The 14,406-nt window shown below is 44.5% G+C and overlaps 1 protein-coding gene across 5 annotated transcripts in view; it reads right to left on the bottom strand.

Moving 5' to 3' along the window:
- The window catches only part of LOC137504249 (cytoskeletal protein Sojo-like), a 44,656-nt gene that overhangs the window by 28,608 nt on the left and 1,642 nt on the right, over nucleotides 1-14,406 (bottom strand). For 3 of the 5 annotated variants that reach the window (XR_011019450.1, XR_011019453.1, XM_068232407.1), the window contains exons 2-3: nucleotides 10,982-11,338; nucleotides 2,604-2,735 (exon numbers count right to left, since the gene is read on the bottom strand). Coding sequence is in view for 1 of the 5 variants with exons in the window: in XM_068232407.1 (XP_068088508.1) it covers nucleotides 2,604-2,735; nucleotides 10,982-11,245 (396 nt within the window). In the remaining 4 variants the exon portion in view is untranslated. Of the gene's footprint in view, nucleotides 1-2,603; nucleotides 2,736-10,981; nucleotides 11,360-13,300; nucleotides 13,551-14,406 lie in introns of those variants that run through there. The other 2 variants (XR_011019452.1, XR_011019451.1) reach the window with 2 other exon arrangements.

Below are 14,406 nucleotides of genomic sequence, written 5' to 3'. Positions count from 1 at the left end.
CCACACTGGGTGCCACTCCTTTCAGCTAAGAACAGGAAAGTAATGCTACAGTTTGATGGTAGACAATCTCATGCCTCAGTAGCTGGCTGCTATTTGCTAAGAGGTATGTCTGGAAAAACTGTCAGCTCCCAAATATGGACTACTAAACACTTTAATGCAGAGCAGGGTAAAAGGATATATTACATTTACATCTGAATTTTAATATTCAAGAAAGGCAACTTTAATTTGTAAAATGAATCTAAGTATGGTTATATTAAACATTTTACAATATTGCAGTGTTTCCATAATAACAGTAACCAATGTTTAATTGCTCTGTTATGGCTCCTTTATATTACAGTGTAAACAGCAGTCAAATAGGGCCGTCCTCTCTGACTACAATTCAAATGCAAAATGTCATAAATATGAGCAAACTTGATACTGGTGGGGTTTGCCTGATACAAAAAGCATCTAGACAGCTAGCAGCAGGCATATCTGTTATTGGGAAAAGGGATAATCTGCAACAATATGATATTCTCAGCCTTCACCATGAAAGAATGCAGCACAAATAATCATCCCACCGAGAGAGACCTCTATAAAGAAATTCACGACACAACCAGCCAGGCTTATCCTGCATATTGCATTTACTAAATCAATCTTTCTCAACCAGTGCTCCCTGGAACCCCAGGATTACTTGAGAAGTTTTTTGGGGATCCTTCACATTTTTCTCCTTTAAGGTGAGCTGCCTCAGATGGCAGGTTGAGAAAGTTTCAAAATTAAATCCTCTAGCTTCTCGGTGTCCTCTTCACTCATTGTCTGCCCACCCTGAACTCTAGCTTCCCTACTTGTACATCGCTGGCGCAATGGCCATGTGACTGTTATGACACACCACATTGGCGATGATGAATAAACGTGCAATTCCAGAACCGGGGCTATGGAGTTGGTACAAAAATCAGCCAATTCTGACTCCTCAGTTTATGAAACCACTGACTCCAACTCCGACTCCAGGTACCAAACATTGCTCTGACTCCACAGCCCTGTCAGGGCTATGGAGTGGGTACAAAAATCTTCTGACACCTCAGTTTATATATTCACCGATTTCGACTTGGATCCCAGATACCCAAAAATTGCTCTGACTCCTGGACTCAGACTCCACAGCCCAGGGCTATGGAGTGGGTACAAAATAGGAGATGAAGAGGAAAGAGAGAAAACACTCACTGGGCAACTGTAATGGGGAGTGCAATAATGGTGGGCATAAAATGGGCGTCAAGTAAAGAAGAAACAAGTGTTTAGCCGTACCAACTTTTAATGACCAATCCTACTATAAAATAATTCCCCTCTCTCTCCGTTAATGCAGGGGTTCCCTGAAATCCAAAAATAATTTCAAGGGTTGTTTCAGGGTTAACAGTTTGAAAAAGGCTGTACTAAACTAAAGAATGAAAGGCGTTTTGAGCTTTAAATGTAATCATACAGAACTGAAGACCCACCCACACAAGAAGAACTTTAAAGGTTCCATGCAGCTTGATTTTTCTGCAGTTTGTCCTGGTTTCTAAAAGTTGTAGGAGATGCCATTTCCCCCCTCTTCTTATTTATCCAGGGGAGGGTGTGAAGGTAATCAAGTGTGACTTCTCTAAACTGTTTAAAGCACAGTGTCTTATCTTCCCACCCCTCCCCCTGCTAATGAAATCTTTTGTGTGCTCATTGCTACTGATAATTACAGCAGTCTTTATCTGCCTGCTCTTTCTTTAGACTGCAGGCCGCAGGAGTAGAGTAATAAAAGCCTCTAACAAACATTTGAATGTAAAAAGAAGAGGTAGGTTGGATTTTTAGGAAAGAGCCACATTGTTAACATACATTTTTAATGTACCTTTGAGATGTCCTGAGGGCTAAAAATGCTGCTCGGTTCACTTTAAAGGATACCCGAAGTGACATGATGAGAAAGACATGTGTATGTACAGTGCCAAGCACACAAATAACTATGCTGTGTTCATGTTTTTCTTTCTCTGCCTGAAAGAGTTAAATATCAGGTATGTAAGTGGCTGACTCAGTCCTGACACAGACAGGAAGTGACTACAGTGTGACCCTCACTGATAAGAAATTCCCCTTTTTTACCTGTTTCTTGCTCTCAGAAGCCAGTTTCTGCTAGGAAAGTGTTTTATAGTTGAAATTTCTTATCAGTGAGGGTCACACTGTAGTCACTTCCTGTCTGAGTCAGGACTGAGTCAGCCACTTGCATACCTGATATTTAACTCTTTCAGGCAGAGAAAGAAAAAAGGAACACAGCATAGTTATTTGTGTGCTAGGCACTGTACATACACATGTCTTTCTCATCATGTCACATGTCACTTCGGGTATCTGAACAGTAACATGGATCATGTGACCACTATTTTTCAACTCAAAAGTCAGGTAGTTACAAGCCTCAAAGTAGACATGGCAAAATCTTCTATTCATGGGCTTTGAAGTGGTGCTAAACTTGACCAACCGCTTTAAGAAGTATTTTAAGTAAACTGCTGAGATGCTGATTTGTTCCAGGTACAGAAAGGTACCTTTACTGCAGACGTTTGGACAAGTCTTTATAATTACAACACAAGGTAAACACTTGTTTTAATCATTAATTAGCAGTATACCTTATTTTTAATTGATTTATTGAGCTCTGCAACCATATCCTCTTTCTGTCTCAATGACGATCTTAGGAAGAGATTTTCCTTTTCCAAAGCTTCTATCTTTGACAGGAAGCCATTGTCCTCATTAATAGACACCTGCAATAAAGGAAAGCACTGCTGTGCTAAGAGATTACAGCTCATCGATAACCTATTACCGTATTTTTCGGACTATAAGACGCACTTTTTCTCCCCCAAAAGTAGGGAGAAAAAGTTACTGCGTCTTATAGTCCGAATGTAGCAGTTTTACCTATCCTGCCGCTTGTCTTTTGTGAGCTGTAATTAATCCTAATGAGGTCCGCAGTGGTGTCTCTGAGCGGCATAGCAGCAGCCGCGGTAATGACTGGCTTTGATGTTCTGTCCCTGCATCAGCGCAATCTTAATTAAGTTTCCTAGGGGCATAGCAGGAGCCGCTGTGATCACCGTGTGACTGATGGTTTTCTGTCCCTTCATCAGCGTAATCAAAAGTTTGCTAGCTGCATACCAGGAGCCGCTGTGATGACCGGTGTGGCTTCCATGACATTCTTTCCCTCCATTTGTCCGCGCATCTGCCCTGCTTTAGCGCGATCCAGAGTTTCCTAGTAGCCGATGTGATGATCGCCGTGACTTTGTCCCTTCATCAGCTGATTCTGGCACGGACATACCATAGATCTTCAGCCGCTATAACGGCAATGTCCTCAGAGGCTTCCGTACTGCTTTGTTTATTGGGTGTTACTTCATGTCCCCGGCGCACGTGCGTGGCAGGTCATTAGAGGGCGCCAGTAAAAGCAGTACGGAAGCCTCTGAGGACATTGCCGTTATTGCGGCTGAAGATCTATGGTATTTCCGTGCCAGAATCGTGCTGCTGATGAAGGGACAAAGTCACGGCGATCATCACAGCGGCAACTAGGAAACTCTGCAGGGCAGATGCGCGGACAAATGGAGGGAAAGAATGTCATGGAAGCCACACCGGTCATCACAGCGGCTCCTGGTATGCAGCTAACAAACTTTGGATCGTGCTGATGAAGGGACAGAAAACCATCAGTCACACGGTGATCACATCGGCTCCTGCTATGCCCCTAGGAAACTTAATTAGGATTGCGCTGATGCAGGGACAGAACATCAAAGCCAGTCATTACCGCGGCTGCTGCTATGCCGGTCAATGTATGTTAAAATGTTGGAACACCGGCTGCTTGAGCCCACTGCGAATACCCACACTGGACCCAGCTACTTTTGGAAGAAGCTGCTGTCACCCAGACTGGTGAGATCTGCAATATTCTTGTACTGGTTAGTTAATGTAGCTGGTGGGGGAGGGGAGAAGGGGAGGGGGTTTGTGTAGTATAGTGTAGCTGAAGGGGGGAGGCATCAGGGTTAGTGTAGTGTAGTGTGTATTTGGTGGGGGCAGCTATGGTTAGTGTAGCTGGGCAGAGTTACTTAGATAGAGACATGGGAAGGGGGTCCATAAGACACTTCTGCACTATGGACGCAAGTAGGTTTAGTAGTATTTTTTTTCCCTGGTTTTTGCCCTCTAAACCTAAGTGCGTCTTATAGTCCGGAGCCTCTTATAGTCCGAAAAATACGGTATATAATATACCAGTATGTTAAATGGCAAGTGAACTTGCAGCAGAATCTGCAGAATCCATTGCAAAATTGTTATGCATATGTAGCACCACTAGGGGCATCTTATGGAGGCACTGCAATGCTAGATAGACACTATATTAGGAATGTATCAGATAATCAGATAATGTATCAGCAGTTCTTTCTTCTCCACGTTTTAAAAGAAACTTGTCCCTTTAAAGCCCCATTCATATGCTAAACAGTGGTCTTTTAGGCCTGGTTCACATTGGCGGTCGCCATCAGGATTTTCCGGACCGGATCCGGACCGTATACTGTACAAACGGAACGGACGTTTGGCGATCCAATGTAACTCTATGGATCCGTACACACTCATCCATTCCTCACTGACCGAATCCTGACCAGATCCTGACTCTGGGCTACGGTCCGGATTTTTCCAACCTGCTCTATTTTTTGCTGTATTTTTCATCCGGCCGCCGCACCCGGACCGGATCCTGACTACACCATCCGCACAGCAGAAACCAATGAGAAACTGAAATGACACAACACACTGGCTATAAAATCCGGCCTATCCATCCCACTCCCGTAGCGTTGTCTATGGTGATAGCGACCATTTTGGATGGTGACACAAGGGCCCAGCATTGGAGGATGGGGAGGTGTGTTTAGAGGGGTCTGGGTGTTTTGTGGAGGGTGGTGTGTTTAGCTAGGTATACAGGGGTGAGGTGTTGTGGGGGTGAGGGTGGGGTGTTTAGGGATGGTGGGGGTGGTGTGTTTAGGTCTGGATATTGACAGGGGTATGGACATCCGGGTATAGCTGTAAACTTCTCTGGGTGTCGTCTAAGGTCCTGGTAGAGGGTCTGGAACTCTCCCTTCCTTTGCCTTCTCATGAGTAGAGGGTGCACCCACCATCTCCTGCGAGGAGCACGCTTCCTTCCCACATAGTAGTAGGTCAAAATTAAAAGGAGACAATTCCCAGGTAAAATTAGTAAAAATACACTGGATCCATGGTCCAAACTGCAGTCTCTCTATCCAAGGATAGTCTCCACACGTCAGGCTGTCTCCAACAATGACTCCTGGACTTCTGCCGACCTCCCAGACCCCAGTATTTATATAGTCTGATATCTCTTTAAAAAATGGATCCGGATAGCAACCGGATCCGTAACGGATAAAAATCCGGATGCAAATGGACCGGATCCTGACTGCAACCGGATGCATCCGGACATCTGGTCCGTTTTAGTAAAACCGCAAATGTGAACCGGGCCTTAGGCTTTCCCAACTTTTGTTGTGAAACAAGTTGAGACACCTTAAAGTATTTTACTATTGTTCAAGCAGCTGATAAGACTGATAAGAAGTCAATTCAACATTTGGATTGACTTCCTATCAGTCTTATCAGCTCTTTGAACAATAGCAAAAGACTTTTTGTAGGTGTTTCAACATAAAAGTTGTGAAAACATAAAAAAAGACAGCTGTTGAGCATGTGTATGGGGCTTAAAGAGAACCTAAACAGAGGGATATGAATGTTTCCTTTTAAACAATACCAGTTGCCTGGCAGTCCTCTTATTCTCTTTAGCTGCAGTAGTGGCTGAATCACACACCTGAAACAAGCATGCAGATAATCCAATCTGACTTCAGTCAGAGCACCTGATCTGCATGCTTGGTGAGGGGCTGTGGCTAAAAGTATTAGACACAAATGATAAGCAGGAGAGTCAGGCAACTGGTATTATTTTAAAAGGAAAAATCCATATCCTTCTCAGTTTAGGTTTCCTTTAAAGCCTGAGTGATTTATAGAGGCATTTTGATTTTATACTGAGGCAAGCACCGTGTCAGTCATCTAGTTTAATTAACCCGAAGTTCAATCAGAAGCTCTATTTAAGTGGATTGACCGACTGTCAGCTGTGCCTGTTTCTGCCCAGCTGAGAAAGCAGTAGCAAGTGGCCTATTAACTTGCATTGCAGCTGCTGTTTCTTAAAGAGACTCCGTAACAAAAATTGCATCCTGTTTTTTATCATCCTACAAGTTCCAAAAGCTATTCTAATGTGTCCTGGCTTACTGCAGCACTTTCTGCTATCACAGTCTCTGTAATAAATCAATGTATCTTTCCCTTGTCAGACTTGTTGGCCTGTGTCTGGAAGGCTGCCAAGTTCTTCAGTGTTGTGGTTCTGCTATGAATTCCCCCTTCCAGGCCCCTCTCTGCACACTGCCTGTGTGATATTTAGATTAGTGCAGCTTCTCTCTGCTCTTGTATCTTTTACAAGCTGGATAAAGTGTCCTCTGAGCTGGCTGGGCTTTCACATACTGAGGAAATTCAGACAAGGGCAAAGCTGTTTGCAGGAAGGAAAGAGCAGCCTGACACTTCAGTGCATGAGAGATGCAGGGGGAAAGAAACACACAAATGATCTCTTGAGATTCAAAAGGAAGGCTGTATACAGCCTGCTTGTGTATGGATGTATTTTGTATGTGTGGACATACTGTACATCAACCTACTTCCTGTTTTGGTGGCCATTTTGTTTGTTTATAAACAAACTTTTTAAAACTGTTTTTAACCACTTTTAATGCGGCGGGGAGCGGCGAAATTGTGACAGAGGGTAATAGGAGATGTCCCCTAACGCACTGGTATGTTTACTTTTGTGCGATTTTAACAATACAGATTCTCTTTAAGGCTACTTACACACCAAGACGTTGCGTTTTAGGGGACGTTATGGTCGCATAACTTGCCCCTAACGCAACGTATGGTGGTGTTGAAGTTGGACGTCAGATTGAGCTGCGTTAAAGCAGCCGCCCCAGGTTAGTGATAGGAAGTCCGGATCTTTTTAAGGATTTGGATCATTTGAATCGGATCATTGAAAAGATCCAGATCTTTGAACCGAATCATTTTACTAGGGAAGCAGACTGGGTGAAATGATTAGCAGGACAGGACTATCCCAGCACTGTACATTCTGTATGTTCCTGTTTCTTCCAGACAGACATCCACTGTGAACCGAATCTTTCATTGTGATGATCCGGATGATTTGACTCACAAAAAAGATCCGGATCAAATTAAGGATTCGTTCATGATCCGGACAACACTACAGTCCTACCAGGAGTCTCTGCAGTGCAGTGAATATTAATTAGCCATGTGGCTGGCTGCGAGGAGGAGGAGGAGGAGGAGGAGGAGGAGGAGGGGAGACCTCCTACTCCAACATTACTGAGCATGTGCAAACAGTCTAACGCTGCTTAGCCCAGTATAACGTACAGCATGCAGCACTTTGTTTAAACGTGCTGCATTACTATGTAACGCAACGTGTGCACTGTGAACAGCACATTGATTTTACAGTGCTGTGAGTTAGGCTGCTTGAGGGCTCGTTTTCACTATTGCGGTGCAGAATCGCCTGGATTCCACCGCTGATGAAATCGCATGCGTATGCGATTCCGCATGCGTTTTTTGCCGCGAATTCGCATGCGAATTCGCATAGGTGAGGGTATATGCGATTTTAGCCATGTCACTGCCTGTGTGAATTTACATTGGTACCTATGCGAATTCGCATGCGAATTCGCGGCAAAAACGCATGGGGAAAACGCATGCGATTTCCCTATTAAATACATTGTGTGCGATTCGCCTGCATTCCACACGCAGGCGAATTCTGCAGGGTGTTCCGTGCAGATTTTCTCTGCACAATAAAACGCTCCCGCAGACGCATAAGTGGAAACAGGCCCATTCACTTATATTGTCTATGCGAATCCGCATACGCAAGACGCATGCGGATTCGCGATAGTGGAAACGGGGCCTTACTGGCTGCTGTAACGTGGGACTTTAACGTCCCACTGGGAAACCAGCCTAAAGGAACACTATCAGGAAAAATTGTATAATTTCACATACATGTGTATACATACTTATGAGAAGTACATTACTCCCAGATTAAAATTCACTTTAAATTACTTTTCTCCTGTGTTCATATGGCTTACTGTAGGCAGTGCAAATCTGACAGGTTTTGGAATAGTCCATCTTCTCAAAGGGGATTCTCAGGGTTTTCTTCATTTTCAAAAGCACTTACTGAATGGCAGTTGCTCAGTCGCAACTACTGTACTAAAAATTGTGCTTATAAGTAGGGAGGCTGGCTGGCATCTTTGTACAGATCCTTTGCAGGGAGTGCATTTTCCAAGGAGTTACTGAGAATCCCCTATGAGGGGATGGACTAGTCAAAAACTTGACAGATCAGTCACATTTTTAATGCTTACTGTAAACGACAGCAACATATGGAAAAGTAATTTATGGGGCATTTTAGTCTGGGAGAAATGTACTTCTTAAGTATGTGTATACATGTATTTTAAATTGTACAATCTTTTTGTCATAGTGGTCCTTTAACTGCTTGCTGACTGTGTCACGCCAATGGGAGTGGCCGCAGCGGCAGCCCCAGGACCGCCTAATGCCGATCGGCGTAAAGTAATGGGACTTCAGTTTGCAGGAGATCGCGCGCAGGCTGCACGCTTTTCCTGCTTGGTAGGCGGAGCTCAGCTCCGCCTTCAGTCTCCCAGTGGCGACTGCCGCCCTGAGACTGTTAGATGGCGAAACCGCCATCTAATTGCCGTGTTCAGCGCTGCGATCTACAGCAGCGCTGTACTGGGGACAGCCGTGTGACACGGCTGTCCCCTCTGTGGGCTTGGAGGTGATGACAGCTAATCACGGGTATTGGCTGGCGGAGGGAGGGAGGGGGGAGTACAAGGGGAAAAAAAACAACACATTTTTATTTAAAAAACAGACAAATATTGATAAATAGAAAAACAAACATTGGGGGAGTAATCAGACCCCACCAACGGAGTGCTCTGTAAGTGGGGAGAAAAGGGGGGGGGGGGGAAATCACTTGTGTGCTGTGTTGTGCGGCCCTGCCGGTCCCTTATAAAAAATGAAAAAATATTAAAGAACCACTATCGCAAAAAAAAAAAGGAAGAAGTTAAAATCAGACAGAACTGACAGGTTTTGGGCCAGTCCAATTCCTCGTGGGGGATTTTCAAAGTTTACTTTGTTTTCAACAGCATTTCCTGAACAGCTGTTCCAAAGTCTAACTTTAGACAAACTAGTGTGCAAGTAAGTAGGGAGTCTGGCTGGTATCTCAGTATGTTGGCAGTTAAATTGCTGTTCACGAAATGCTGTTGAAAACAAAGAAAACCTTGAGAATCCCCCATGAGGAGATGGACTGGCCCAAAACCTGTCGGTTCTGTCAGATTTTAAAGGGGAACTGAAGTAAGAGGTATACGGAGGCTGCCATATTTATTTCCTTTGAAATCAATACCAGTTGCCTGGCAGCCCTGCTGGTCTATTTCTCTGCAGTAGTATCTGAATAACACCAGAAACAAGCATGCAGCTAGTCTTGCCAGATCTGACATTAATGTCAGAAACACCTGATCTGCTGCATGCTTGTTCAGGGGCTATGGATAATAGTATTAGAGACAGATGATCAGCAGGGCTGCCAGGCAACTGGTATTGCTTAAAAGGAAATAAACATGGCAGCCTTCATATACCTCTCTCTTCAGTTCCCCTTTAACTGCCTACTTTTTTGCGATTGTGGTCCTTTAATAGTGATCAGAACGTTCATAAAGATGGGGATTTGAAAACTGCTGTTCGATCTACTGAAATGACTGCACTTTGCTGCAGAAGAGCTGTTTAGCAGCATTACAAATAGGCCTCCAAGTAATTAAAAAAAAGACAGTCTAACTTTGACCAACTTTTTTTTTTATTTTTTTTATAACTCAGGGTGACCTAAACCACTAGATAGATAAATATAGGGGACTAAAAGAGACCAAAAAGCCCTCCTACTAAAAAGAAATGCCTAGTGTGATTAGTCCTTCTTAAAACAGACGGAAACTTGCGATAATTCAGCTTCAAGTGAACATGTGTGGTTACCCACAGTGCACCACAGCTGAATATGCAAATTATCTCTTTATGTCCTTGTAGCCAGGCTAGCATCCAGAACCGCTGGTGTATAGCAAGCCTATAGCTTTAAATTTTACACAGCCATATAACCCCACATGTAGACAGCCTGTTTCTGACTTTTGGACCGCCTCAGTACATGGCAGGGATTGATATGGCTGTACTGAGGAGGACCAAAAGTCTGAAACAGGCCGTCTATATCTGGGGTTGAGATGGCTGTGTATAATTTAAAGCCATAGGCATGCTATACACCAGCGGTTCTGGATGCAAGCCTGGCTACAAGGGCATAAAGCGATCATTTGCATATTCAGCAGCACTGCATTGTGGGTAACCACAGATGTACACTTGGATATGTCCAAGCAACGCAGTACCGTCCTAATGACGTCGGGAAGACCACGTGACCCGCGCCGTGGAGCGTAGAAGAAGCCGACCCGGAACCCGACCTGGCGAGGTCGGCTTCGCCAGCGGAGGAGACCGGGAGCCCCCGGAGGTGAAGCGAGGGCACTGGACGGCTGCCAGGGGCTGGAGGAAGCCCCAGGTAAGTGGATCTTTTTTTTTGTATTGCTTGGACGTATCCTTTAAAGCTTAATTATCGCAAGTACCTTCTGTATTAAGAAGGCAACTCGCACCAAACATTTTTTATAGTATATGTACCTAGCTAAATTAGTAAATGTATTCTTTTAAATGTATGTTATGTCCTATCAAACCTGAAAGAAACAGCAAAGTCATGACAGCCATTTATACTGAGAGCCTTTCTGAAGAGCTGTCATGCTTAATCTCGGCTCCACAATGAGAAGAGCCATTAACAGTATTACTTGTGACAGAGGCAGCGTATTGGTGCATTAGTATATGAAGCAGGAAGCCAGGCCAAGAGCTCTTCCCGTACCTGAACTTCTTTGCTGACAACATTCTTCTGTGGCAACTTCTCAGCTCTGAAAGTTCTGGGAATGCTTTTTGCTGCTTTATTGAAGGGTGCGCTGCTTGATGCCTTAACATCCTGAATCCCCAAACCAACGCCTGCTATGCTGGGGAGACGCTCCGATGTCTTTGTCCTGCTGTTATGAAAGGAGTGACGCAAATGTGGCAGAGTCACCAGATCTGATGGTATCTGGCTATCTGCTTTTGAGTAGCTTCTGAGCCTGGCAGTCATATTGAAAAAATAAAATTCACCTTACTGTAATACTGAAAGATTGATCCAGATTTGTGTATTTCTATTGCTGAGGTTGGTGGTCCATTATTATCCCTGTGTAGGCACAAAGAGAAACTACTTTCACTTACAATGTAAGGTTCACATAGTAAATACTAAGTAAGAATCAGAATTGATTTTATTCGCCAAGTGTGACAGATGTCGCACCCGTAATTATTTATGGTACACACGGCAATTGGCATAGTGCAAAACAACGTACCGTAACACTATATGACACACTGGTAGTGCAAAAGCTGAAGGTAAATATACTGTATGTAATGCATGCAGGGATGTACATACAGTGATGGGAAAAACTATTTGCCCCCTTCCTGATTTCTTATTCTTTTGCATGTTTGTCACACTTAAATGTTTCTGCTCATCAAAAACCGTTAGCTATTAGTCAAAGATAACATAATTGAACACAAAATGCAGTTTTAAATGATGGTTTGTATTATTTAGTGAGAAAAAAAAACTCCAAACCTACACGGCCCTGTGTGAAAAAGAAATTGCCCCCTGCACCTAATAACTGGTTGGGCCACCCTTAGCAGCAATAACTGCAATCAAGCATTTGCGATAACTTGCAACGAGTCTTTTACAGCGCTCTGGAGGAATTTTGGCCCACTCATCTTTGCAGAATTGTTGTAATTCAGCTTTATTTGAGGGTTTTCTAGCATGAACCGCCTTTTTAAGGTCATGCCACAACATCTCAATAGGATTCAGGTCAGGACTTTGACTAGGCCACTCCAAAGTCTTCATTTTGTTTTTCTTCAGCCATTCAGGTGGATTTGCTGGTGTGTTTTGGGTCATTGTCCTGCTGCAGCACCCAAGATCGCTTCAGCTTGAGTTGACAAACAGATGGCCGGACATTCTCCTTCAGGATCTTTTGTTAGACAGTAGAATTCATGGTTCCATCTATCACAGCAAGCCTTCCAGGTCCTGAAGCAGCAAAACAACCCCAGACCATCACACTACCACCACCATATTTTACTGTTGGTATGATGTTCTTTTGCTGAAATGCTGTGTTACTTCTACGCCAGATGTAACGGGACACGCACCTTCCAAAAAGTTCAACTTTTGTCTCGCCGGTCCACAAGGTATTTTCCCAAAAGTCTTGGCAATCATTGAGATTTTTTTTAGCAAAATTGAGACGAGCCTTAATGTTCTTTTTGCTTAAAAGTGGTTTGCGCTTTGGATATCTGCCATGCAGGCCATTTTTGCCCAGTCTTTTTCTTATGGTGGAGTCGTGAACACTGACCTTAATTGAGGTAAGTGAGGCCTGCAGTTCTTTAGATGTTGTCCTGGGGTCTTTTGTGGCCTCTCGGATGACTTTTCTCTGTGCTCTTGGGGTAATTTTGCTCAGCCGGCCACTCCTGGGAAGGTTCAGCACTGGTCCATGTTTTTGCCATTTGTGGATAATGGCTCTCACTGTGGTTCGCTGGAGTCCCAAAGCTTTAGAAATGGCTTTATAACCTTTACCAGACTGATAGATCTCAATTACTTTTGTTCTCATTTGTTCCTGAATTTCTTTGGATCTTGGCATGATGTCTAGCTTTTGAGGTGCTTTTGGTCTACTTCTCTGTGTCAGATAGCTCCTATTTAAGTGATTTCTTGATTGAAACAGGTGTGGCAGTAATCAGGCCTGGGGGTGACTACAGAAATTGAACTCAGGTGTGATAAACCACAGTTAAGTTATTTTTTAACAAGGGGGGGCAGTCACTTTTTCCACACAGGGCCATGTAGATTTGGAGTTTTTTTTCTCACTAAATAATAAAAACCATCATTTAAAACTGCATTTTGTGTTCAATTATGTTTTCTTTGACTAATAGTTAACGATTTTGATGAGAAACATTTAAGTGTGACAAATATGCAAAAGAATAAGAAATCAGGAAGGGGGCAAATAGTTCTTCACATCACTGTAGGTGCAATGCTTTCTAGTCCTCCAGCGATTCTGAACGTGGGGGGGGGGGACTGAAAGGATACATGTAGGGGGCGAGGGCTTGAGTTCAGGAGAAGGACTACCTGGGGGGAGCTGTTCCTGTGCCTGGCGGTTTTGGTGGGGATGGTCCTGTAGCGGCAGCCTGAGGGAAGGAGGGTATAGGAATGACTGCTGGCTACTTGCATTCACCCCCGTGTACCAGATGGTGGAGGAGCAGAGAACCTTTTCAATGGTGGCAGAATAGGGCATCTGTGTTGGTGGTTCTTACGCTGGAGGAGCAGCTGCCGAGTTTAACTAGCTGCGTCCTGTTGGTAAGGAAATGCTTGATCCAGCAGGCGCAGTACCCTCTCTGTGACGTTGGCACGGGCGGCGATACTTCTGAGCCTGTCATCTGAAGTGGAGAGAAGACCGGAGCTGCGGGCAAGGGACAGAGTGACTACTAGGGGCTGAAAAAAGCCCCAGGTAAGTAAAGCTAGTTTATTTAATTCATCTAGGATATCCTTTAAAGATAATTAAAAGGCGGAAAAAAAATCAGATTCATTTACTTGGGGCTTTTTGCAGCGCCCCACAGTTGTCCTGTTCCCGAGCCGTCCTTCTGAGACCCTCTGGCCAACAGCAGTGACCCCTGAAAAGCTGGCAGTCCATGTTCCTCCTTGCGGTACTCCGTTGCCAGAAGGGCTCTGCACATGCGCAAGATGCAAAAATCGCTACTGCGCATGCACAGAGTGCTCCCGGCAACAGGAGCGTGATCAGGGTGCGTGCGGCTAGAGGCCCGTGCATGCACTGTAGCCTCCTACTGGCCGCAACCAGTCAGCTTTAAAGGGGGTCGCCGCTACTCGCTGGAAGGTCAAGGAAGGACAGCGCCGGCGCAGGATGACTCCAGTGGCTGAAATAAGCCTCAGGTAAGTTAAACAGATTCACAGCTGCTGCTAAGACACAGATCTAGCTAAATAAGCACAGAGCAAATTCCAGTAAATTTATTTAGCAACCATATGCGAAATAAGGACTTTTCATTGTGTGGTGTGAGGCAACAAGACCCCCCCCCCCCCCTCAAGAGCTGCCATGGCAGAGTTCAGCTTATCGTGTGTCTGTGGCTTTGATTGCAGGTGCTGCCTGGGGGTTTTACTTAGATGTATGTAGCAGGAACATAGAACAAACTGTAGGTCTGCTGAGAAATCAAATCACACAT

This window comes from Hyperolius riggenbachi, chromosome 4 (assembly GCF_040937935.1).
Source record: "Hyperolius riggenbachi isolate aHypRig1 chromosome 4, aHypRig1.pri, whole genome shotgun sequence".
NCBI lineage: Eukaryota > Metazoa > Chordata > Amphibia > Anura > Hyperoliidae > Hyperolius > Hyperolius riggenbachi.
The sequence above is the reverse complement of the archived record's forward strand: the minus strand, read 5'-3'. Positions and strand labels throughout refer to the sequence as shown.